Source organism: Balaenoptera acutorostrata, chromosome 15, assembly GCF_949987535.1.
Source record: "Balaenoptera acutorostrata chromosome 15, mBalAcu1.1, whole genome shotgun sequence".
In the NCBI taxonomy this organism is placed as follows: domain Eukaryota; kingdom Metazoa; phylum Chordata; class Mammalia; order Artiodactyla; family Balaenopteridae; genus Balaenoptera; species Balaenoptera acutorostrata.
In genome coordinates, this window is record NC_080078.1 from 67,703,283 (window position 1) to 67,728,805 (window position 25,523).

Consider the following 25,523-nt stretch of genomic DNA (forward strand, 5'->3'; position numbering starts at 1 on the left):
CTTGCTAGGGCCAAGGGTTCATGGAAAGGTTCTCCGGTCAGGTGCCCCTTTGTCATTCGGCTCTGCCCCAGTGGCCGCCCCAGAACTGGGTGCTCAGAGACAGGCTGGACCAGACCTGGCTCTGCCTGTGCCTCCCTTCCGTCCCGTGTTGGGTAGGTGTGCTCAGTGCCGTGGCCCGTGGGTGCGCCGGCATGGTGGTCACAGCTCCTCTTTGGGCTGCCCTGCAGGCGCCTACTGCCTCTCAGTGTCTGACTTCGACAACGCCAAGGGCCTCAACGTGAAGCACTACAAGATCCGCAAGCTGGACAGCGGCGGCTTCTACATCACCTCCCGCACCCAGTTCAACAGCCTGCAGCAGCTCGTGGCCTACTACTCCAGTGAGTGCCGGGCAGGCCTCCCGGGCGGCCAGCTGGGCGCAGGGGAGAGTAGGCCCTCGGAGAGCATGGGGGGGTCTCCGCCTACCCTATGAGCTGCAGACCCTGAGGAGGGGGGCTTTGGGGCCAAGAAGGGCCAGGACTTCTGTCACCCTGAGGATGCGGGCTCCCGTTCCCCTCCCCCCTTCTTCCTTTCCCCTTTCTCCCTCCTCCCACTCCCCTCCTCCCACTCCCTCTTTTTTCCTTCTCTCCTCCCTGTGCCCTCTCTTCCCTGTTTCCCCTCTTCCCTCCCCCCCCCACCCTGCCCCTCTATCCTCTCTCCTCCTCCGCAGCTGCCTGTGAGGAGGGGGCTGCCTGGAGGAGTGAGCCAGGAAGGAGGGGGCATAGGCCGGTGTCATTTGTCCCTACAGCCTTAGGACCGGTTAGAACTGGTTACCGGGAGACAAGGAGGGGGCGGCTCTATCGATTGGATTGTAGCAGAGAGCGGGAGAGTGGCAGGTGGGGAGCTCACATGCGCAGGTCGTGAGCGCGGGCCAGGCCGAGTGTGCAGGAGTGTGGCCGATCCATCTGGATGTTCAGGGCTGCCCGGGTGGACTGAGGCGTCATGGCCTGGGTGCTCCCTTGTGGACAGCTCTCTGTGGGTGTCTGGGCCTGTGGCATGTGGCTGTGGCCTGGGCGTGCAGGCGTGGCCTTTCCTGATAGCGCCCGCTACTCCTCCTCTGTTGGCTAGGCCTCCCGACTCCCTCTAGGATCTGCCACCCCGCTCCGTCCCCTTGGCCACCACTGTAGGGTTCATTCTGAACCCCGTTCCCCCAGATCAAAACCCTCCAGGGGTTACCTTGGAATTTTAGGATAAAGACCCCCATGTGGCCTCCGAGGCCTTGGGTAGTCTAAACCTGGCTGGCCTCCCTGCCTTACCTGGGGCCCTCCTTCCCCCAGTCACTCTCCAGTAGCCCCCTGGCCTCCTTTCAGTTCCTCCAACCCAGGGGCTTATTTCTCCCTCAGGGCCTTTGCACATGCATGAGGCAGTGTGCCCTCTGCTTGGAGGGCTATTTTCCCAAGTCAACCACTCACCCTCCTGTGGATCCAAGCTCAGGTGCCACTTCCTCTGGGAAGCCTTCCAGGATGCCACCCAGCCCACCTGCTATTGCATGCACAGCTCTCCTCTGTCACACTCGTGGTCCTGGGAGGTGATTAAGGGAAGTTGGGTGTCATCCTGGACTGTGCACTCCCTGAGGGCAGGGTTCCACTGGGTCCCTGGCACCTGCCTAGGTAGCCCCCGCTTAAAGTCTGATGAATGAATGACTCAGGGAGCAGATGCATGAGGCAGTGTGGGCCTGTGTCGGGGACGGTTGTGTACACACAGGTATGGACGCCTGGCCTTGGGGGTGTCCTGTGTCTCCCCGAAGCCTGTGCGCATACAGTGTGTAAGTCTGCACACACACACACACCGCGGGACACGGAGACCCCAGCACGGACGCCGGGCCTGAACTCCACCTCCCTGCCTCTGTCTTCAGAACACGCTGATGGCCTGTGCCACCGCCTCACCACTGTGTGCCCCACGTCCAAGCCACAGACTCAGGGCCTGGCCAAGGACGCCTGGGAGATCCCCCGGGAGTCGCTGCGGCTGGAGGTCAAGCTGGGCCAGGGCTGCTTCGGAGAGGTGTGGATGGGTAAGGCCTTGCCCCGGCCCCGCACACCCCACCATGTGCCCACCTGCGAACCAGGCAGATGTCTGTCCAAAGTGGCAGCTCAAGGCCCCATGAGTCCCCCAGCCTTCACCTCCGCGAGTCCCATCACCTCTGCTGAACAGTGGGCCCTACTTTCAACATGGAGCTCCCCCAGCGGTGGCTGACAGCAGGCTGGGGTGTAGACCGCCACACCTCCGCACACCGTGGTACCTGTTTACCCAGAACCACTCAGGGCTGGGCATCGCGACTCCCTAGTCACGTGCGTGTGGCCTGGGCTGGGTGGCTTCACTCTGGAGGGCTATTTTCCCGAGTCAACCACTCACCCTCCTGCGGATCCAAGCTTAGGTGCCACTTCCTCTGGGAAGCCTTCCAGGATGCCACCCAGCCCACCTGCTATTGCATGCACAGCTCTCCTCTGTCACACTCGTGGACAGAGCCTCGATCTTCCCAACTGTAAAATGGGGCTGGTGATAATAGGACCCCCTAGTGGGGTTGAGAGAACGCTGGCCCCGTGTGGGTCCACATGTTAGCTTCAGCTGTGGGAAGAGAAGCCCCCGCTCACAGAAAGAGTACAGGGTCTGGCGTGTTCCAGGCCTGTTAACGATCTCCTGTCTAACTCTGGAGAGACAGCCAAACCGTCCTTGAAAACAAATGCCACGCAGCCCTGACAAAACCCAGGCCCCCTTCTGCTGATTGGTTTCTGCTGACACAGGAGTTGCGGAGGCAGCGGTGAGGCAGGCCTGGCTGTCGTGAGCCTGCACGTCCAGCGGGGCTTGGGGGGTGGATGGCCGTGTGCTGTTTTCAAGGTGGTTTCATCTGAGCTGCAGTATTCACTTGGCATCACCGCCACCACTTCCCTCCCTTCAGAGGAAGAGATGATGGAGGAGAGCAGAGGGGGTTCCTGGGTGGCAGCACTGCAGGGACAGAGGCCTGCAGGCTGGAGGTCAGGCCAAGTCAGGAAAGGGGAGGCTTTGAGATGGGGAGAGGGGAGGGGGATGAGAAGCCAGCTTGCAGGCACAGGCACAAAAAGAGGAGATGAGCAAAACCTGAAAAATCCATGGCGTCAGCCGTTCCTGTGGCTGCAAAACTCATTCCTGGCTTGGGCGTGTGGTGAACAGTCAGTGTGGGAGGCTCCCGTTCCTCCCTGGATGATCCAGGTAGACTCACGAAGTGCCTGGTACGCATGCCCAGAGGGCCTGTGCCGGGAAGGCCACAGACGGGGGCCCAAGCCCCAACTCGCACCTGGAGGCCCAGAGATGGGCAGGAATGGGCCCAAGGCGCCTCAGGCCCGGCTGGGACAAAACTCAGATTAAACACACTGGTTTAGAACACAGCTTCCCCCGAGGCCTCACAATTTAAAAACCAGATAATAATAAGATGACAGCTGCAGCTATTATTAACTGTGTCCTTACAGTGGGCTTGGCCCAGTGGCTAAAATCTCATTTAATCCTCAAACAGCCCACAGGTGGATACTATAGCCTCCCCATTTTCCGGATGAGAAAATCGAGGCTCAGAGAGGGGAACTGACTCACCTATGGTCTCACTGCTGGGAGGAGGCAGAGGTGGGAGCCAAACTCCTGCCAGACTGACCTCCGAGCCCTTCTACTTAGTGTGAAGCCTTACTGTTTGGGGAGTGTGGCTTGAGACAAGCTCTTGTTCCGGTGGCCTTGTTCTGAGGCCGGCTCTGCCTCACCCCCCGCCCCCACGAGTACGCGCTCCATCTGCTAACACCTGGGCCACCCAGAAGGAACATGACTACCCAGGAGAGGGCAGTTGAGTTGGAACCACGGTCCCCCAACTCTCAGTTGAGTGTGCTGCTTTGGGGGACATTTCTAATAATCAGCGTCCGAACAACAGCTCTTGTTTCGTGAGCGTGCCCTGTGTGAGGAGCGTCCTGCCCATTTGCAGATGGGGACACTGAGGTCCAGGAAGGGGCTGGGCCTTGGCTGGGCTTGTCACGTGGCCTGGGAGGCCAGCGCTGAAACTGGTACCCGGGCAGGCAGGTCCTGGTCCCTGTGGGGTGGGAATGGGGGTCCTCCACTGAGGCAGCCTGCACCCCTTTCCACGCAGGGACCTGGAATGGCACCACCAGGGTGGCCATCAAAACTCTGAAGCCTGGCACGATGTCTCCGGAGGCCTTCCTTCAGGAGGCCCAGGTCATGAAGAAGCTGAGGCATGAGAAGCTGGTGCAGCTGTACGCGGTGGTGTCTGAGGAGCCCATCTACATCGTCACGGAGTACATGAGCAAGGGTGAGGCCTGCGTGATGGCGCGGACACGTGGGTGGCCCCTGGCTGGGGTCCTCACAAAAGGGCAGGTGGGATGTGCTTCACCTACCCACCACATCTAGAGCATACGCCTTTAAAGGTGGAATGAATGGAAAGAATCAACTTCCCATGTCAATGGAAAGCTGAACCAAAGGTTGCCTTTCTCCGTTCATTTTGTTTTTAACGATTTCCCACAATGCATCTATGTCCCCCCGTTTGCTGGTTTTGTAAAGCCGTTTGCCATTCTGGGGCTGGAAGGAGAGCTCCCTGAATCCTCCAAGCTGAGCCACATCTGGGTCAAGTTCCTGGCTTGACTTTTACTTAGTTTTGAAATTAATTATTTTTCAAAATTCCACTTTTGGGAGGTATAATTTACATGTGATAAAATACACCCATTTTAAGTGTCCAGTTCGGTGAGTTTTAACAAATGGGTATGCTGTGTATCTCTTACCACAATCGAGTTATAGATCGCCGTCACCCCAGAAAGCACCCTTGTACCCCTTTGCATATAGTACTCTCCAGCCCCAAACCCACACAGCCACTGATGTGCTTTCTGTCTTCATAGAGTTGTTTCTTCTAGAATTTCGTATAGGTAAATCTTTTACACCCAAGGGTTTTCCTTCTTGTTGTGTGTATCAGTAGTTTGTCCCTTTTTATTGCCGAGTAGTATTCCGTAGTATAGCTGTACCACAGTTCTGTTTGCCTAGAGGCGGACATTTGGTTGTTTCCCATCCTGCTTGCCTTCTGAGTGACAAACACAGACTTTATTCAGACATGGGTTTGCACAAAATCTGCTGTGTGGTTAAAGTGAGGCCGGCCTGCCCCGGTGGACAAGATCTGGGAATCACTGCTTCCTGGCTCAGGGAGGACAGGGTGGGGGCTAGAGCTGCTTTCTCTCTCTCCAGGGAGTTTGCTGGACTTTCTCAAGGGGGAGACGGGCAAGTACCTGCGGCTGCCTCAGCTGGTGGACATGGCTGCTCAGGTGAGTCAGCCCCTCCCCGCTCCCACACCTGGCCTTGAGTTCTCTGACCCACCTGGCTCAGCCATGTCTGGCCTCTTGAGTGCCCCCTCCAAGGAACTTGTCTTGATTGCCCCACACTCACTGATCTCATCCCATGTATTACTGGGACCACTTACAGGTGCTGTGAGTGGTGGTTCGGGCAGAGGAAAGAGCCCTTACCTGGGCATCAGGAGTCACTGACTTGCTATGGGACGTCAGACCTCAGTTTTCTTCTCTGTCAATGTCAGTCACTCATCAAACATGTATTAGTATTTGCTTGCTGTAGGCGGTGCTCAACAACTACTTTTTAATTTAATCCTTAATACAATCAGGCGGTAGAGATGGCTAATATTCCATTTGACAGATGAGAAAACTGAGGCTCAGGGAGGGCACTTGGGACAACAGGCAGGACCTGACACTCATCTGTGTCTCTGGGAGCATCTGGGGCCTCTTTTGCGTGGTCACCCCACTTCCCTGGCTGCGTCTTGTCTTGTGTCTCCCCTTTGCCCTTTGTCCTATTCTACCTCCTCCTGCTGGGCACTGGTCCTGCTTTTTGTGCCAACAGTATTTATTGTAAATTGACTTCATTGCCTGAAGAACTGGGAAGGGTGGGGCATTTGGTTGGCTATCCACTCCTGGGGATAACACCACCCCTGGGCATGTGCCCTGTGATCTGGGAAGGGCAAGGGGTGGGCCCTGAACCAGGCTCCTGGGTTCTGCCTACAGATCGCTTCAGGCATGGCGTACGTGGAGCGGATGAACTATGTCCACCGAGACCTCCGTGCTGCCAACATCCTGGTTGGAGAGAGCCTCGTGTGCAAAGTGGCTGACTTTGGGCTGGCTCGGCTCATCGAAGACAATGAGTACACAGCCCGGCAAGGTGGGCAGGCTCCCGGCAGATGCCGTGTGGCCGTGGGGAGTCACACTCCCTCTCTGAGCCTCGGTTTCCTCCTCTGTCAAGTGGGGATAAGAATGGTGCCTATCTGGCAGAGCGGTCATGATGTTCTCCTGAGCTCCCCCGACCCTTCTTGGTCCTGCAGGTGCCAAATTCCCCATCAAGTGGACGGCTCCAGAAGCTGCCCTCTATGGCCGGTTCACCATCAAGTCAGATGTGTGGTCCTTTGGGATCCTGCTGACAGAGCTCACGACAAAGGGACGGGTGCCCTACCCCGGTAAGAGGGCTCCCCACAGCCCATTTTTGGTCCTTCTGCCCCTGCCCTGGTGACCCCTCTGCTCAGGTGACCTTGGGCAAGTCAAACCCCATCCAGGGCCTCAGTTTCCCCATCTGTATAGCAAAGAGGTTGACCATCTGATCTTAGGCTCTGTCTTTGGTCAGGGCTCCCAGCCTTGCGGAGGGCCTTACCCACGGTCACAGCCACCCTCTCCTAGGCAGGAAGCCCTCTTCGTTATCCCCATCAACTTCCCTCTGCTCCACTTTCCTCAGCAGAGCCAGCCGCTTCATGCTTCCCTCTGCCCACAGGGATGGTGAACCGCGAGGTGCTGGACCAGGTGGAGAGGGGCTACCGGATGCCCTGCCCTCCCGAGTGTCCCGAGTCTCTGCATGACCTCATGTGCCAGTGCTGGCGGAAGGACCCAGAGGAACGGCCCACCTTCGAGTACCTGCAGGCCTTCCTGGAGGACTACTTCACATCCACCGAGCCCCAGTACCAGCCCGGAGAGAACCTATAGGGCGTGGGCTACAGGGCCAGACTGCCTTCTTGGCTTGGATCCTGAGCTGGGTGGCCCCTGACGTGGGGTCTTGCCTGCCTCTGCCTGCCCGCGCCCCCCCCACCCCGTTGATCCTGTCTGTGGGGCTGAATTGCCAGTGACGAGGCCCCTCCCTCTTTTGTGGCATGGAAGGGCTTGGGGCCTGGGGCCGCCCTGGGGGCGGGGTCCAAGGCTGGCGCAGTGACTGTACCCTGGCCCCTGGCCAGCGCAGGCCTCCTCCCTGCGTTCCCTCCTGGAGCTCTGTGCGTCTCAGCAGGAGGAACTGGGAAGAAGGGCTGGGCTGAGGGCACCCTTTTCTTAGCCTCAACCTACTGCACGCACTGGCCCTTTCCCACTTCCACGCCACCCCAGGTCTGTCTGCGGAGCTAGCCAAAGAGCCTTTCCAAAGAGGAGTGATGGGCCACTGGCCCTCGGCCTGCCTGCCACCCTGCCCCTTGCCATCCATTTCTGAAACGCCTGTTGGTGGAGGCTGCTGGGTCCAGCCCCCTCTGCTGTGGCTCTCAGGCTGGTGAGGCCTAGCTTGACTTAATGCTGGTGGGTGGGGTGGACACCCCCCTCAAACCCTGCCCTTCTTACACCTGAGGGATCCTTAGAGATCTTCAGTTTCTTGTCCCCATACTACCCATGGGGAAACTGAGTCCAGAGAGGGGATGTGACTTGCCCAAGGCCACAGAGCAGTTCAGGGTTGAGACGGGATTGGAACGTGGTGCTCCCTCTGTCTTCCTCAGGAACCAACAAGATTGTCCTTGGAGGCATTGTGGACAAACCGGGGCAGCCCAGGGGACAAGGGGCCTAAGGATGGGTTAGAGATAGCAGAGAGAGTCCTGCTGCCACTGCTTGCTCAGTGGGCTATTGTGGGGGAGAGAGTGGAGGTAGATGTGGGGCTGAGCTAGAAATGAAAGGTACAAGGGTAGGGAGGCAGGTTTCAATCAGAAGGTGGGTGGTTTTTGACCTTTGGAGCTAGCCAATCATGAAAGGGAGTGAGCTCACAGGCTCTGGAGGCAATCAAGCAGAAATAGAAGATCCAAGTGATTGGGAGGCCCTGGCCTCAGGAAGGAACCCCAGGTCCTCCTTCCCCCAGTTTGTCCTGTGTCATATCAATGCCCGGCCCCTCCTCTTCTCCCCAAGTGGCACCCTTAACTCACAAGTACGGAAAGGAGTGCCTAGGCTGGGGTAAGGTGAGAGGACTGGGGTGTCTATTGCCACACACCAGGACTGGCTGTGTGCCCTCGGGCAGCCCCTGTTTCCTTCTCTGGGCTGCAGTGTCTGCCTCCATATGTGGCCATGGCCTCTGCAACTGCTCCACTCCTGTCCAGACCCTGTGGCCCGGCATCACGTGGTGAGCTCAGCCCATGGCATCAGGAGACCGTGTTTTGGCCCTTGGGCTATGTGGTGGCTTCTCCCTGGACCTCAGTGTGTCCTTCTTACATGGGCAGCCAACAGTTTGTAGGCATCTTGCCAAGGGCCCCTGTGTGCGTGTATGTGTGTGTGTATGTGTGCGTGTGCACGTGTATGTTCCTCCATGTGTGTCCATATTTAACATGTAAAAACACCCCCTGCTCTGTCCCCCAGACCTGTTGTACATTTCACCCACAGCCCCCCATCATAGCAATAACGTTCCCGCTGCCAGGGGTTCTCGAGCCAGCCAGGCCCTGCCAGTGGGGAGGGAGGCCAAGTGGTGCCTGCCTATGAAATTTCAACTTTTCCTTTCATACATGTTTATTACCCAAGTCTTCTCCTGTCCTGTCTCCGTCCCAGTCGAATCTGGACTCACTTACCCCAGCGCGCTCCCAAATCCCCTTCTGACTGCCCGGTGTCCTTTGTATAAGGTGTCCTAATACTGTCTTTTTTTTTTAAACAAACAGTGTTTTGTAGATTTCAGACGACTATGCAGAGGCCTAGGGGACCCCCGGCTCTGGGCAGGGCCTGGGGTTCCTGCGTTCCATGGCTGAGGCCTGTGGGGGGAGGGGGGATTTGGAATTGGTTGTAAATACTTTGCATATTGTCTGATTAAACACAAACAGACCTCAGAGTTTGGTCAGCGGTTTCTTGAGTATCTATTGTGTGCTGGAGAGTGAGAGGGGGTGGGATGTGAGGACAGACTGTGTCAGAGGGGCCTTTGTGCAGGCAGCATTGGTGGCTGGAGGGCTTGAGGCCAGGGAGGGACGTAATCAAATTGGAGATCTCTGGAATGCGGCTGTGTGTGCACATCCATCCCTGAGTTTGGGGAGTGACTGTGCCTGGCAGTAACCTTGCTTGTGTCTGAGATGCGCCAGGCGAAGCCCAGGGCTTGTGAGCAGGAAGTGTGAGCAGTTGAAGACTCTTTGCCCTGGGTGGATGGTGGCAGTTGACACTCTGGGGGCCCCGCAGGGCTGTCAGGCCCTTGTGGAGTCGTGGACATCCTCACAGGGAGATGCGGCTGTGTGCCTGCTGTGTGTTTCCCAGGAGTGCTGGGCTGGGTGGGTGGGGTGGTGGTGAGACTGGGTTAGCAAAAGCCCTGGGCACTCTGGAGAAAAATCCAAAGACCCTTCCTCTCCTCCCTTCTCCCCTCCACCAAGGCACACAATCTGGGAAGTTCATTTGCAGCAGTCTATAGGAAGAAATTTATTTTATATCAGATCACACACCGATCCATGTAAGTTACCTCTGGTCGTAATAACACTGTTTAATCTGTATAATTAAAAACAGATTTCAAAATCGGGATGTTTCTCTGTTCACTGTTATTTTCACAAGCCAAATACCACAGTGTCCGGTCAGAATGGACACCTGGAGACCCCATGGGTGTACATGTGTCTTGGGAGCAGAGGTAGGAGCATGGGTGTGAGTTTGCCCTCGTGGGTGTGTGCCTTTGTGCTCACTGGGGTATGCGTGTGGCCCTGTTTGCTCATGGGTGTCTGTGTTGGTGTGTGGACACGTGCCCACGTGGCCTGTGAGTCTGGATGCCCAGATGTGTGAACCTGTTTTTTCTGGCCCTGTGTGCAGAGATTTGTGTGTACTGCGGGGACACCACTCTAGGTGGTTCTGCCTGAATCTGTGGGCTCCCGGGGGGCGCGGGCCCGGATGTGTGTGGCGGGGCTCTGCTTGTCTGCGCGGGGCAGTGTGTGTGTCCGCGTGGATGCTTGTGGGCTCAGGGCGTGCACGGGGCACCGGCCGCTCCGCCAGGGCCCACATGCACCCGGGGGCGCAAAGACACGTGCGAGCAGCCCAGCCCGGGGACGCGCCCCAGCCCCGGCGGGGACAAAGCGCTCGTCCGTGCTACCGCGGCGGGTCGGGAGTGCGCCTGCGCGGCGCTGAGCGGCGGGTCGAGCCGGGGAAGAAGCCCCGAGACCCCTTTATCTCCATCTCTCGCCGGCCTCACCAAGTGATTCAATGCGTGTGTCTCTCTCTGCCTCCAACGTCTTTGTCTCTCTTTGTCTGTGCCTCTTCAGCTCTCTCTCTGGCTCTCTGGCCCTGGCCCTCTTGTCTTCACAATTTTTTGTGTTTCTTTCCTCTTCCCTAAACCCCCTCCCCCCGCACTAATTGGTCTTTCTCTGTGTGCTTCTGATTTTCTGTCTCCGTTTCTGTATGTGTCTGTTTCTCGCTGTTGCTAGTTTCTCTTTTTCTCTGTGCCTCGTGGCCGTCTCTATTTCTCTAGTCTCTCTCTCTCTCTGTGTCTGTGTCTCAGATTTTTTTTTCCTTATCAATCTCTGTACCCTCTGGTTCTCCTCCAGACCCTCTCACACCTCCGTGCCTTTGCCCAGGCTGTTTCCACGACTGAGAGTGCCCTTTCTTTCCTCTCTGCAACCTGGCAAACTCCTCTTCATCCTTCAAAACATCTCAAAGGCCACAGACCACCTCTGGGCGCTTTCCCTGACCCCCTGGAACTTGCAAGGGTGGTCACGGCAGTTCACACAGCTCCCCCCCTAGAATGAGAGCTTGAGGGGCTGGGGAAATTCTGGCTGATGCACCCAGATCTGGCCCACCGGGGTGCTGTCTGATGAGAGAAGGGAGGCAGGAGTTTGCTCGGTCTCTCCCACCTATTGTCTCTGGCTCCACTGGTTTTGACTTCCTCACTCTGGGTCTCTGTTCAGTTTGCTTTTGCTCAACTCTTCGAGAGAAAGACAGAGCAAAAAGGCGAGTGACGTCTACTCTGCTGGGACCACCATCTCACTGCCCCTCTGCCTGCTCCTCCTGCTGCCCTGTTCAGTTTCCAGCCCGCTTCAGGCGATTGGAGACACCCTGGGACCCCCTCGTCCCCTCCGCCTTCCCTTCCTGGTTTCAGTGGTTTTTCTCATTCTATGTGCATTTTTTTTTTCTTTTTGAGAAAAGTCAGATGATATTTGCCCCCATGGGAAAAAAAAATTCTTTATAGTAGGGTAAGAAAGATACAGAAAAGCACATACAAGAAGACGGTAATTTATGCTCTCTACCCCCTCCCTCCCACCTAGAAAGGATGGGGCATGTTTCTGGGTGGGTGTCCATCTGGGCCTGTCGCCTGTCCTCTGCCCACTGGCTTCAGTGTCTCCTGTCTCTCTGTCTCTCTCTGAGTGTGTCTCTCTGTCTCTCCATCCTCTGGCCCATAGTTACTGGCTGTCACTCTGGGTTGCTGGCCTATCGATTCTTTCAGATATTCATATGTAAAACTTATATTAAAGGTGAACCTTGGGCCCCATCCTGCTGCAGCCTTCTCGCCCATGTGAGTGCACCCGCTCGCCTGTGGATCTGTGTCAGGCGCCCTGTGCCGGCTCTTTCTCAGCCCCCTCCCTGCCTTCCTTTCTCCATGGTTTCATTGACCTCCCTTCCACCAGTGGCACTTCTAGTGTGTGCAGTGTGTGTGTGACGTGTGCGGTGTTTGGGGCACGTGCGTGTTCCTCATCCTTCCAGGCTGCGGTTCCGTGCTGCTGTTGGTCTCTTTGCTCATCCTCTGCTCCTTTCATCTCCTCCCTCCCTCCTAAAATTCCAACTAGACCTTGTGCTGGACACACACACACGCACGCACGCACGCACGCACGCACACACATGGTCCCTCGTCCTTTTCTCTCATCTCTGTCTTCTTTTCCCATTTTTCTCTTGGGGGCTCCAAAAAGCTGTGGTTTGCAGAGAGAAAAAGAGAGACTGACAGAGACAGAAACACGGAGATAGAGATGGAGATGGGGGCGTGGCATGGGGGTGGGGGAATCAGGCCGGGAGATGGAGCTCTGTCCATCTATCTGTCCATCCCAGTCTCCCCAGCCCTCCCCCGCTGGGGCTTTTCCCACCCAATGCTGGGCTGTGCTTCCCTCAGAGTATGTCCCGTGGGATCCAGTGCTCTGCCTTCTGTCCATCTGTCCAAGCGTCTGTGTGTCTGCCTCTGCCGCCACGCCTCCCCCTTGCTGTGGTCTCATTAAATGCCCTTCTCTTTCTCTGATTGTCCTGCGTGTGTTTGTGTGCGTGGGTACGTGTGTCTGCGGCTGGATCTCTGTGCCAGTGGGTCTGTCTCTACCTCCCACCTCCAACTTCCTGCAATTTTATTAAATATCCTTCTCTTTCTTCTTCCCTTTCTTGCCGCCCTCTCGGTGTGTGTGCATCTGTGTACATGCATGTCTGCGAATGAACCTCTCGGCCACCCCCGTTCCCCTTCCCCGGGATTCCTGGGACTTGGCTTCTAGGGTCACTTTCTGCTCACTCCCCATCCTGGCCCCAGACTCAGCCCCATGCTCCCTCCAGCCTCTGCCTCAAGGCCTGCCTCCTGGACAGTTTCCCTGGCGACTATCCCCTGGACACCTCACCTTTGACCCTCCAAACTCAACTCACCTCCTGTCCGCTCCTGCCCCCACTGGGGAGGGCCCCACCATTCAGCCTCCAGCCCTGGGCCGCACTCACCATCACTCACCCTCACTCTGCCGTGGCCTTCCTTTTTTTCTTCCCACCTCTGGCCCTGCTCAGAATCCTTTGTCTCTGGTGGAGGAAGCCCCATCTCCCTCACCTGCCATTCCAGGCCTTGCCAGGCTGGCTCCAGTTGCCCGTGGCACGCTGACTGCCTGACACGTCTTTCCGTCCTTCAGACTGGACATCCACCTCCTCTGGGAAGGCCTCCTGATTGCCCCTTCCCTGGCTTCCCTTGGCTCCAGCACTCCCTGCAGTAGGGTCCTTCCTAACCTTGGCCTTGTGTTATGTAGTCCCAGGCTGGGCACCCAACCAGGGCCCCATTATGACTTTCATGGGCCCTAGTCAGCTTTCCCTTCATGGACCCCTTTCTCCATAAAAAATATTTTAAAAAATTCTACTTTACGACAACATTGATATAAAGTTGAATATATTAACATTATATATGAAAACATTTTCTTTGAGTTAAAGTTCATTTTTCTTCTGATTTTAAAAGGAAACATTTTTCACGGGCACCTAAAGGTATGGTGGGCTGTAGATTTACTGAGTGCCTTCTCTGTGCTGACCATGGGCAATGGCTGTTGGGGGCAGGCTGTGTGTCCTCTGCACATTCCACCCTCTCTGAATCTCTCTTCCTCTCGACTCTGCCCCCTGCGGACTGCCCTTGACTTCTGTGTGAGTACATCAAAGCCACATGATGTGTGTATCACCTGGCCTCCTGAGTCTCTGTCCCTCTCTGTCCATTTCTCTCACCCTAACAGGTCTGTCCCTTGCTCTGGGGTCCCCTGTTCATTCATTCATTCCCCCAACAAACATGTGTGGCCCTGGTGTCTGCGTGTCTGCCGGGGAGAAGGGATCTGGCTCCCTGTCTCTCTCTCAGGCCTTCTCCCTCCCAGATCTTCGGGCTTGTTGAATTTCCAATGTGGGCTCTCTCCCTGTAGCCCCCTCCCCTTGCCATGAGCTGGGGGTGGGTGTTTCGTTTCATTCCCTGGGCTCTTCAGGCTCTTCATAAAGCACTCGTCATGGAGCGGCTGCCCCTGCCCGGCCGTGTGTGCGTGTGCGTGTGTATTTGCCTGTATCCACGAAGTGCATCACCGCCCCCCCTGCCCCCCTCCGACTACCCACCAGCTCCCAGGGCTCTGCCCCACCCCCATACCTCCATCTAGATTATTCCAGCTGTGACTGCCCCATCTTTCCCTCCCCCTCCAGGGCTCTCCCTCCCTCCGCCCTCCTCAGCCTTTTCCTTCCACATTCAGCCTAAATGCCTTCCAGCTTTGCTCTCACTCAGGTGTGTAAGCATTCATTGAACACGTTTCCGGTGGGCACCTACTGTATGCCTGACCCCGGTTGGGGGTTAGGGGGTCAAGGGGGAGAAAAATCTGCTGGGGAGCAGCCGTGGACAAGGCACTTAGTGTCCAGAAGGACAGATGAGCAGAACAGGTGCAGAAAGGCCCACGGTCCCAGTAGAGTAGAGACGGGGTCCTAAGCTTGAACAGAGCGTCCGGGAGGGCTCCCCTGAGGAGAGGGCTGAGTGAGGCCCGAGGGCAGCAGGTGGAGAAGCGGGGCGGGGAGGGAGGGTTGTGGCCGGGCGGGAAGCACTCCAGGCAGCAGGACAGCCATGCGAAGGCCAGGAGGTGGGAGCCAGCGGGCTGGGGTGGGACAGCCACCGAGTCATCACATCCCCTCGTTTCTCTGCCCAGCCCCCATTCTCCCCTTTTCTAGGGTGTGTGATTGTGTGCAGGGGAGTGAGCGAGAGGGAGACAGACAGACTTACAGACCGACACCGGGAGAGGGCGAGAGAGGTGCACGGAACTCCGCTCTCCCTGCTTCTCTCCAGCTTGCTCCTTCCCCCTTCTCTCTGGGGCTTCTGAAACCTTGTCTTTTCTCTGGGCTTCCTGCAATTGTTTATGTATGCACACACCTGTGTGGTGTGTGTATGGCGTGCATGGGCCATGTATATGTTGTTCATGTAGTATAGTGTGTGTGGTGTGTGTATGTGGTGTATGTGTGGTGTGTGTGTGGTGTGGTGTGTGTGTGGTGTGCATGGTGTGTGTGGTGTGTGTGGTGTGCGTGTGGTGTGTGGTGTGCGTGATGTGGGTGGTATGTGTGTGTGGTGTGTGTGGTTTGTGTGGTGTGTGTGTAGTGTGTGTGTAGTGTGTGTGGTGTGTGCGTGGTGTGTGTGGTGTGTGTGTGGTGTGTGCGTGGTGTGTGTGTGGTGTGTGTGGTGTGCGTCATATGTGTGGTGTGTGTGTGGTGTGTGCATGGTGTGTGTGTGGTGTGTGCATGGTATGTGTGGTGTGTGTGTGGTGTGTGGTGTGGTGTGTGTAGTGTGTGTAGTGTGTGTGATGTGTGTGTGTGGTGTGTGGTGTGTGTGGTGTGGTGTGTGGTGTGGTGTGTGTAGTGTGTGTGGTGTGTGGTGTGGTGTGTGTGGTGTGTGGTGTGTGTGTGTGGTGTGTGTTGTGTGGTGTGTGTGGTGTGTGTGTGGTGTGTGTGGTGTGCATGGTGTGTGGTGTGGTGTGTGTGGTGTGTGGTGTGGTGTGTGTGTGTGGTGTGTGTGTGTGGAGTGTGTGTGGTGTGTGTAGTGTGTGTGTGGTGTGTGTGTGTAGTGTGTGTGGTGTGTGGTGTGGTGTGTGTGTGTAGTGTGTGTGGTGTGTGCGTGGTGTGTGTGTAGTGTGTGTGGTGTGTGGTGTGGTATGTGTGTGTAGTGTGTGTGGTGTGTGCGTGGTGTGTGCGTGGTGTGTGTGTGGTGTGCATGGTGTGTGTGGGGTGTGTGGTGTGGTGTGTGTGTGGTGTGTGTGGTGTGTGTGTGTGGTGTGTGTGGTGTGTGTGGTGTGTGTGTGTGGTGTGTGTGTGGTGTGTGTGTGGTGTGTGTGTGGTGTGTGTGGTGTGTGTGTGGTGCATGTGGTGTGGGGTTTATGGCATGTGGTCCCTTGCTGACCCCCTGGCTGCTCCCTGAATCCAGCACGGGCTGTGCTGAGGGTCCCTCCCATCCATTCAGGCATCTTTCTTTCTTTCCTTCATTCCTTTGCTTGCTGTGTCTTAAAACCCCAATCTAGCCGGTCCTCAGAGGTAGCCCTGGGTGGCCTGGGTGCCTCTCTCTCTTCCTCTGCTCATCTTTCTCTCCCTCTGTCATTTGGCCTCCATCTCTGTTTTCTCCTTCCAAACTCCCTTCTCATGGTCGCTCCTTTGGTTGTAGACGTCTGTGTCCTTCTTGCATTCGTGTCTGTCGGTCATCTCTCCATCCGCTGCCTTTCTCCTTTTCTCTCTTTGTTTTCCTGTCTTTCTTTGTCTCTGTGTCTGTGTCTCTGGCTTTCTTTTTGTTCTGTTCTTTCTTTGTCTCTTTCCGTCTCTGCCTCTCAGTTTTAGCTTGACTCTACGTGTTACCTGCATTAATTCGTTTTTTCCGCCAAGATGTGACCTGTGTGCGTGTGTGTCTGTGTCCCAAAACATGTCCCCCCATTCGCTTACCCACCCCCCCAACACTTGTGCAGGGTCCTCAGGCTTGTGCGTGTGTCCGTGTGGCCAAGCCGGGGTCTGGCTCATCTGACCCCTGAGGCTCCGGCTCTCCTGTCCCTGTGGCTGGTCGATTTCCCAGTGTGGGCAGCGGCCGCCTCCCTCGCTCCAGTCTGGGGGGTGCCTGCCATTGGCTGGGGGCTTTGTTTCCTTTCACGCCCCCGGCTCTTCCTAGATCACTCATCGTGAAGCAGCTGCTCCTTCCCCGGCTGGTGTGTGTGTGTGTGACACAGAGTGACTAACAGGGACACAGTTGCCCCCTGCCCGGACCCCCTCTCTTTGGGGTCCTTGGCTGTTGTGCTCATTCTTGAGTCGTTTGCATTTGTCCCTATGCTCAGTCAACTCCCTGAGCCTCTCCTGTGCTGGGGGTGATTGTGTGTGGCCACCCTGTCTCCAAGGCAGTTCTGAAAGCTGCCCTGGCCCTGCGTGCCTGGATTCACAGAGAAAGGCTGTGTGTGTGCGTGTGTGTGTATCTGTGTGTGACAAGCTGTCTGTCACTGTGTCAACTCGACCACTTTACCTAAATCCTCTGCGCGCACTCTGGGGGGGCAGTTCCTTTGTATTTTCTTTCGGTCAGCACACATTGAGCACCCCCTGTGAGTGTGTCTGTGTGTGAGTGTGTGTGTGTGACAGATCTCCTCTCACCCCTTGCTCTCTGCTTGCCCTCCTTTTCTCCGGCTCCATTTTAATTTTTCCACACACACTGGAGTCTGTCTCTCTCCCCACCTCCCCCTAAGGCTCTCTTTATCCTCCCACATCCATCTCCAAGGCTCTGTCCAGTGTTTGCTTTCGCTCTGCAGATGAGCATCCTTCCATCCATCTAGCCATCCGCCTGTCTGTCCGAGAGTTATTTCTGGGCCCTTTTCCTACCCCTCTTCCTGGGCCCACTGTCATCTTGCCCTCTGGGCCGTCTCGGTGCCCACGCCCGCCTCTCTCGCCCCCTGCCCCTGGGTTATGAGCTCCAGATGAGAGCACGCGGCTGCTCCCGGGCCCCTCACCAAGCCCGGCCCCTGCGCCTCTGAAGTCCACCCCAGACTCAGCACCTTCCCAGCCCCCTTCTCCCCTCTGCTTTACCCCCACCTCCAATGGGTCACCCTGGCCAGGCCGTTCCACGGCTGGTGATGGACGCCTGCCCCAGGAGCCCCCATCCTCGGTGCCTCCGGCTCAAGGGGCCAATGTTGGCGATTTCCTTCCTGCCCTGTGGACCCCCCTCCCAATTCAGGTCTCTCTGGGGTCTCTCTCTCTTTCCACGTGAGGGTCTAGGCATCAGGCTTTCTCTCTTGGTAGCATTAGCTTTTTACTTCTTTTCTTGTCAGACTTTGTTGGGGTTTGTTCTTACCTGGACACTGTTACATCATTTGTGTGTGTGTGTGCATGTGTATATGTGTGTGTGTGTGCATCTGTTCCTCTCTCGCCACCTGACATTCATCTTTCCTTCCCTTTCTTATCCTCTTTCTCTCAGTAAAAAAAATTGAGGTATAACTTACATACCATAAAATGCACACATCTTAAGTGAAAAACCTCGATGAATTTTACCCATGTCTACACCTGTGGATCCACATCCCAGAGCAAGAAACAGACCATCCCAGCCCTCAGCAGCCTCCTTCTCGCTCAGGACTACCCCCATCCCTCAAGGGAACAGTTATTCTGACTCTAGTACTGTTTATTATCATTGTTTTAAATCCAAAAGTTGATCGGGATTTTTTTTTTTTCTCACTGTATATATGTGTGACATTCTGTCTATCCGTCTTGGAACTTTCTTAGGCGTAGCTTCCCTTCTGAGAGTCCCTCATCTTTGTTCCTTCATTCGAGCAACAATTATTGAATACCTCCTGAGACGGGGCTGTGTGTGTCTGACTCGCTCCCTCCGCCCCCCTCCCGCCCCCCGCTGCTCCACTCCCGCTCTCTCCGCTCTGCGCCCGTCTCCCAGTCATTATTGAATTCTGCTTCTATTCTGTGCGTCACTGCAGGGGTGTGTGTGTGCGTGAGAGTGTGTTTGTGTGTGTCCTGCTCGCCCACTACCTCCCCCTCGCTCCTGCTTCCCCCACCTCTGCCTCTCTCTCCTCCTCTCCCGCTCCTGGGGGCTCCATCTAGAATTTTCCAGGTGAGCCTGGCTCTATTTCTCTCTCTCTCTCTCCTCCTTTCTTCCCTCGCTGTCTCTGAGGGTGGGTGAGCGCTGGCTGGCAGTGTGTGTGTGTGTGTGTGTGTGTGTGTGTGTGTGTGTGCCGACCTGGCCCTCCCCCTCCTGCCCCTCGCAGCTCCCCAGCCCCCTTTGCAAACTCTATTTGGTCCACAGGCAACCCGCTGCCATCGGGGTCTCTAGCCAAGCTGAGCCCCAGACCCGTCCACCCACCGTGGTCCGTCTCCCCACCTGCAGAGCCCCCCCTCCAGGCCCCGACCTGTCTTTCCATCCCATCCTAGGGCTGTCTTCATGTCGGCCCCTCCCTCTCACTCCCTGTCCGGTGGCATTTTGTTCCTGACCCCCTGAAATGGCTCTCACTGTGGCCTCTCCCACCTTCCAGCAAACCGGGGTCTGACGCTGCACCTCGGGGACACCGTCCCCTTGACACTCCCCCTACTTCCCTGCCGGCTCCTTCTCTATGTCTTGCCCCGCACCGGCTTCCCTGTCATCTGTCACCTGTTGCAGTGCTCCGGCCTGCACTTGGTCCCCCAGAGTGACCCTCTGACATCAGACAAATTTGGTCGTACATTCAATCAACAAACATATTTGCTGCCCCACAGCAGGGTGGGAGCCATGAGGGGGACAAACATCACCTGCTGTGTGACAGGCCTTAAAGTCAAAAGCATATCCGTGACTGGGCACCCTGGTGTGGAGGGGAGACCCCGAGCCTGGTGGGCAGGCACCTGGCCTCACATCGTCTTCTCATCTTCATCTTCTCACTTCTATCAACTTCCCTGTCCTTCCGTCTTGCCCTTGTGGGTGTCCTGCCCGTCTCTCCCCCCATGTCAGTGTGTGTGTTTCTGTCTGACTCCGGGTGAGGGGCTGTGCGCCTCTGTCCATGTGAGGTCTGTCTGTCTGTCCCTGTGCACCAGTGCGTGTGAGTATCTGGTCCTAGTCTCTGTGTGTCCGTGGATGTGTGTGTGTGTGTGTGTTTGACTGTCTGTTGTCTGTATTTGTGTGTATGTATCTGTTTCTCTGTGTTGATATGTTTGTGGGTTTATCTGACAGTCTGTGTGTCCTGACCTGGGTTTCTGATTGTTTCTGCCCGTGTGAATGGGAGTGTCTGCTGGTCTCTGCGTGTGTTCTGCTGTGTGGCAGCTGTCTGTCTATGTGTCTGTGTGTGCGTGTGTCTCTGTCTCCTGTCTGTGTGCAGTGTTGAGTGTATGTGGGGTGTCTGTCTGTGTATCTCAGGGAAGGCCCCTCCTGGCCGTGTCTCCACGTGTTGCGAGGCTCACTGTGTCTTTGGCTGTGTCTCTCTGAGTGGAGGGATCTGTCTGGGTGATTTTGTCTGTGTGTCCTTCCCTCTCTCTCTGGGGGCTCCTTGTCTGTCTGGCCACAGATCCCCCCACCGCCTGCCCATCTGGCTCACGTGTCTCCCTCCCCCTCCTCTTCCTTCTCTGCATCCCCTTCCTGGGGGCTTTGTCGGGGTCACACGTCACCGTCTGCGCCTGGCAGCCTCGCCAGCCTGAGAGCCGGCGGTGTGTCACACCCCGCGAGCCCCGCGTGGGCTGGTGTGTGCGTCATCCCCAGCCCCTGGCGGCATAGGGGTCTCGCCTCGCCGCTCCCGCTCTCCCCTTGCCCCTCCCACTCTCCCTCGGAGGCTTTCTCAAGCTTTCTTCTCCTTTCTTCATGCGTCAGGCCTGCCTCTGTGTAAGTCTGTCCAAAGCTCCTCACTCTCGCCCCTCCTGTTGCTTTCCGGTTGCTGAGTGAGTTTGTTGGGGAAACTTTCAGGGTTTAATCAAATCTCCATCAACCAACCCTGCGGGGGGCAGAGTGGGCAGCGCTTGGGCCTGACAGGTCCTACTTGTCCTTCTGTTAGTCCCCCGTCCTTATTAGGGTCCATCTCCCTGAGGGGCGCCCCCTGCAGAACCCAGGCACTCACCATCACCCACACGGAAGGCCTTGGCTCCAGGCAGGGCTCTGCTGCTCCCTCCTCACCCCCAGCCCCCACCTGCCACCCCTTCTGCTCCAGCCACCCTGCCCTTGCCTCTCCTTGAATGAGACGTGCTGCTCCCACCCCAGGGCCTTTGCACGTGCGGTCCCCTCTGCCTGGAGCTCTCTCCTGAGATCTGTGTGCCCGCCCACCTCCCCAGGTCTCCGCTCCACAGTCCCCTCTTCAGAGAGGCCTCTCTGGTGACTTAGTCTAACACAGCATCCTCCGTTTTAGCTCTCCTTACCCCTATCCTGCTCCTGCTGTCTTTGTCTTCAAAGCACTTTTCCCTGCCAGCTGTCATCTTATTTTTTTTTTTATAAATTTATTATTTCTTTTATTTATGGCTGCATTGGGTCTTCGTTGCTGTGCACGGGCTTTCCCTAGTTGTGGTGAGCAGGGGCTACTCTTCGTTGAAGTGTGCAGGCTTCTCATTGTGGTGGCTTCTCTTGTTGCAGAGCACGGGCTCTAGGCATGCGGGCTTCAGTAGTTGTGGCACACGGGCTTCAGTAGTTGTGGCTCGCGGGCTCTAGAGCACAGGCTCAGCAGCTGTGGCGCACGGGCCCAGGTGCCCCGCGGCATGTGGGATCTTCCCGGACCAGGGCTCGAACCCGTGTCCGCTGCATTGGCAGGCGGATTCTTAACCACTGCGCCACCAGGGAAGTCCCCCAGCTATCATCTTATTTGTGGATTTCTTGGGTTATTTTCCATCTCTCACACTATCCTCTCTGCCGCTGTGCTGTCGCCCCAGGAGGGCACGGAGTGTCTGTTCAGTGCTGTGTCTCCAGGTCCAAGGGCACTGCCCGGCCCGTGGACGGCACTCAGTACATGGTCTCTGACTGACTGAACAACCTAGTTTCTAAACCCTGCCTGGCCAGGACGCAGGGAAGTGCCTCTTCTTGCCCACCGAGTCCCCAGGGAGGCAATCCCTAGCTCCCGCCTCGCTACCCAATCTGCTCTCACCTGTGCCTAACTGGTTCCGAAGTCCCGGGGCCTTGGCTGAATCACCTCTCAACCCCAGCGACCGCTGCTCACACCTCACCAGCCCCCACTTGAGTGGCTGATACCTGCCTCCTCTCTGGTCTCCGGTCTCTGATCTCACCCTATGGACCCCTTCACCACTTGGGGACCAGTCAACAGCTCTCCCACCTCATAGGTCCCCGAGGCTCCCACCTCCAAGAAGTATTCAAGCACACCCCCCTCCCATCTCCTCTCCTCATGCTTCCAAGCCCCTCCCCCGCCACACCCCTCCCACCCGCCCACGTGCCTGCATGCCGCTACCCCCTCTGCAGGTGCTGGTCCCTCCGCCTGGAAATCCCTCTCCTCACGGGCCTGCTTGGTGAACTAGTTTTTATTTTGTAATAAAACAAAAATTTTTTATTGAGGTGAAATTCATATAAAATTAACCATTTCAATGTGAACAATTTAGTGGCATTTAGTACATTCACAATGTTGTACGACCTCTAGTTCCAAGACTTTATTATCACTCCAAATAAAACCCCCTACCCATTAAGCAGTTATTCCCCATTTCCCCTCCCCCCTTCCTGTCCCCGGCAACCACCAATCTGCTTTCTGTCTCTGTGGATTTGTCTATTCCAGATATTTCAGATAAACAGAGTCCTGCCATATGTGACCTTTTGAGTCTGATTTCTTGCACTTAGCGTAATGTTTCTGAGGTTTATCCACGTAGTCACGTGTGTCAGGACTTTGTTCCTTTTTATGGCTGAATAATATTCAGTTGTAAGGAGAGACCACACTTTGTCCACTTTGCCTGTTTTTGAGTCTCAAAAGCCCTCCTGTCTTGGGACACTGGGCCCTCCCTTTCCTGGCCCTCCCGTTCCTGGGATGATCTGGGCCACCCCTGGCTGGCTGCACACCCTGGACTCCCACGGCTGCGTCTCCCTCCTTCCTGAGCCACTTACCATGACCACCTCTTCAATCTCACTGCCATTCCCCTTTGCCAGCCTGCTTCCTGCTGCCCCCTTGGCTGGCCGGCCATCCCCGCTTCCCCCAAATCAAACTCCCCAGACACCAGCACCTTCTCAAACATGCCTCTGACCACGTCTGTCTACCCACTGCGTCACTCCCTGGCTCCCCACCCCTACCCCAAACGAAGTCCAGGCCTCAGCCCCCACTGCCTGCCTCTCAAGCCTCCTCCCTCCTCCATCACCCCCAAGCCAGCCGCCCAGACCTGTCCCCTGGCATTCTCACCCCTCTGCCCCTAGTGTCCCTTCCTGACCTGCCTCAGAGTCACCTTCCCGGACTCCCTGTCCCCCAAGCAGAGTGAGTGTCTTTCCCCTGTGGCCTCTGGAGGGAAGGGGTTTCCAGAATAGCTCCTGCCCCACTGTGTACCGATGGCATCCCTTTGTCAGTTCAGGCTCTGGGTCACCCGTGCCCAGTATGGTGCCTCCCCCAGGCAGGTCTGGAGGGCGCCTGCCCCACACCTCCTCTGACAGCCTCCTGCCCCGTGTTCTCTCCCACCTTCCTCTCTGGAGCGTTAGGTGGCTTTGTGCTCCTTTTAAGCATCAAATGATCTGTGTGTGTGTGTGTGTGTGTGTGTGCGTGCGTGTGTGTGCGCATGCACGTGCGTGTGTGTGTCTGTGTGTGTGTGTGTACTGGTCTGTCTGTCCACCACACTGGACTCCTTGCTTTCTCTCTGCTCCAGCCTTGGGGGTCATTGTCATTCTTTGAACGTGTTCTACACACACACACACACACACACACACACACACACGAGACACACACACAATGAGAGAGGGAGAGGGAGACAGACAGAGGAGCCCCCTTCTTGGCCCCCTCTCTGCGGGGTTCTTGCTTTTGTGCTCACCCTGTGAGTCTCCTGTGCGCTGGGCTGTGAGTGTGTGTATGTGTGTGTGTGTGTGTGACTCTCTGCTCTTCCCCTCCCTCCAGCCCCTTCCCTCTCTGTCTCTAAGGCGTTGCTGAAGTCTGCCCTTGCTCTGGGAGAGGGAGGAGGAAGGAGAGGAGAGGGGTGCCCCCTCCCCACTTCCCTTCCCTCTCTGGGCTTTCTGTCAGACCCTCCACCTCTCAGCCTCCGTGTGTGTGTGTGTGTGTGTGTGTGTGTGTGTGTGTGTGTGTGTGTCCAGCTCTGTCTCTGACTCTGGGTCTCTCCTTCTCTCTCCCCATCACGGGCTCTTTATCCCTCTCTCCCTCTCTGCCCGGCACCGTCTCCATCTCTGTCTCTCCGCTCCCGCCACGCTCGCCCTTTTTCTCTGTCTCTTGGCCTCCCTATCCTTCCTCCTCGATTTTTCCAGATGTGTCCATGTCTGACTCTGTCTCATGCCACGTATTTCCCTCAGTCCCTCCTCCTCTCTCGGGCTCCCCTTCCTCCCGGCCTCTGTGTCTCTGAGTGTGTCCGTGAGTGTGTCTGTGAGTGTATCTTCACATCCGGGTCTCCTTCCACTCCCTTCACCTGCCCCTAACCTGCTGGAACCCCCAGGGGCGCCCTGCCTGGGGAGGCTTGTCTTCCCAATGGCACGCCCCAGCTGTGACTTCATCCCCTTTTGGGGCATCAGGCTTGAGGGGTCCTCACACCCCCGCCACACATCTGGCAGGAGCCGCAGATCTAACCCCACCCTCTCTTCCTGAGACCCCGCTGAGCTGGGGGTCGCTGTCCTTCCTCTAGTTGCTCAGGTCAGCCTGACCCTCCCCCCACCCCCACGGTAACCTGCCCTGCAGATGCTGTTCCCTAAGCACCCACCCACCTCTCCCCCGACCCCGGTCAGGGCACCCCATCTCTCCCCGGAAGGCTCCACTGGTTTCCTCTCAGGTCTTCCTGCTTCTCCTCCCTCCTCCCAGGGATCAGAAACAACACCCAACCCCCAGGCCCTAAATCCCTTAACTCTCTTTGTACAGAGAACAAAGCCAACTTCTGAGCTCTTCCAGGCCCTCAGGCTCTGGCTGCGGGGCCAAGCAGCCTCCTTCGCCTGTCTCTGCCTCTGTCTCGGCCTCTGTCTCTCTCACCACACCCTCTGCTCCTCCAAGCCTTTGTCCTGTGCTCAAGCTTTCCCCCTTTGCCCCGTGCCTTCTTCCCCATCTGTTTGACAAACTCCTCTTCCTTCCCCATCTCCCCCCACCCCCGGGCCCTGCTTTGAGTTTTTGGGCTCTGGGACCCTTCTCTGGGAGACCGTCCCCTGCCCGGGCCTCTGGGTCAGCCCAGACTTGCCACCCAAGATTGCAGTAGGCAATCTAACCCTAGGCTCCCGTACACACTAGGTGATCAACAAATGCACCCCCAGTCTCCTCCAGGAGCTTGTCCTCTTTGTGTGAGTGCGGGTATGTTTGGAAGTCTGGGGCTCGGAGCCTCAGTTTGCCTACTTCCTCTGCCCCCCGCTGCTCCCTGCTCCCCCTCCTCAGGTCTGCCCTCAGTCCTGGAGGGTGTGCGCATGTGGACGTGTCTGATCACTCCCTGCTTGTTCTCTGTAGCGTCATCTCCATTCAATCATCTCTGTACCATTTTTCTTTCTTTTCTTTTTCTTTCAAGGCACATGTTTTCTCCTGATCCGAAAAGTAATGCATCCATCTTCATGATAAATCATTTAGAAAATACAGAGAAGCACAGAGAAAACAATAGAAGTCCCCTATTGATCCCATTTCCTGGAGGAGGGGCCCCTGGGAGCGTGCTGGGGAGCGGACCCTGGGCTGGACTGTGGCCAGGGCCCCACCTCGCAGTGCCCCTCGTGCCCCCCCCCACCGCCCCTCCTCCTGTCTCTCACTCTCTGCCCCTCTCAGTCTCTGTCACTGTCTCCGGTCTGACTTGGAGCCCCTCTCTGCGTCTCTCTCAGCCTGTGCCTCTGTCTCTGGGGACCTGTCTCTGTTTGCATGGGCTCTGCTCTCCCCCTGGGCGGGGGGGGGGTCTCACCGACATCCACATTCATTCATTCATAAAGCCCGTCCTGAGGATGCCCAGACCAGGAGTGTGTGTCTGTGGGATGGCGGGTCTCCCTCCCGCCACTCAGGCCTCCCTGAATTTTGCCCC

At 56.8% G+C, this 25,523-nt stretch overlaps 1 protein-coding gene across 5 annotated transcripts in view; it reads left to right on the forward strand.

Annotated features, from left to right (window-relative positions):
- Nucleotides 1-9,090, forward strand: part of SRC (SRC proto-oncogene, non-receptor tyrosine kinase) — a 55,255-nt gene extending 46,165 nt beyond the window's left edge. For all 5 annotated transcript variants that reach the window (XM_057529299.1, XM_057529303.1, XM_057529304.1 and 2 more), the window contains 7 exons: nt 228-377; nt 1,892-2,047; nt 4,136-4,315; nt 5,236-5,312; nt 6,057-6,210; nt 6,371-6,502; nt 6,811-9,090. In XM_057529299.1, the coding sequence (XP_057385282.1) occupies nt 228-377; nt 1,892-2,047; nt 4,136-4,315; nt 5,236-5,312; nt 6,057-6,210; nt 6,371-6,502; nt 6,811-7,019 (1,058 nt within the window). In that variant the 3' untranslated portion in view covers nt 7,020-9,090. The remainder of the gene's footprint in view (nt 1-227; nt 378-1,891; nt 2,048-4,135; nt 4,316-5,235; nt 5,313-6,056; nt 6,211-6,370; nt 6,503-6,810) is intronic.
- The last annotated feature ends 16,433 nt before the right edge of the window (nt 9,091-25,523 follow it).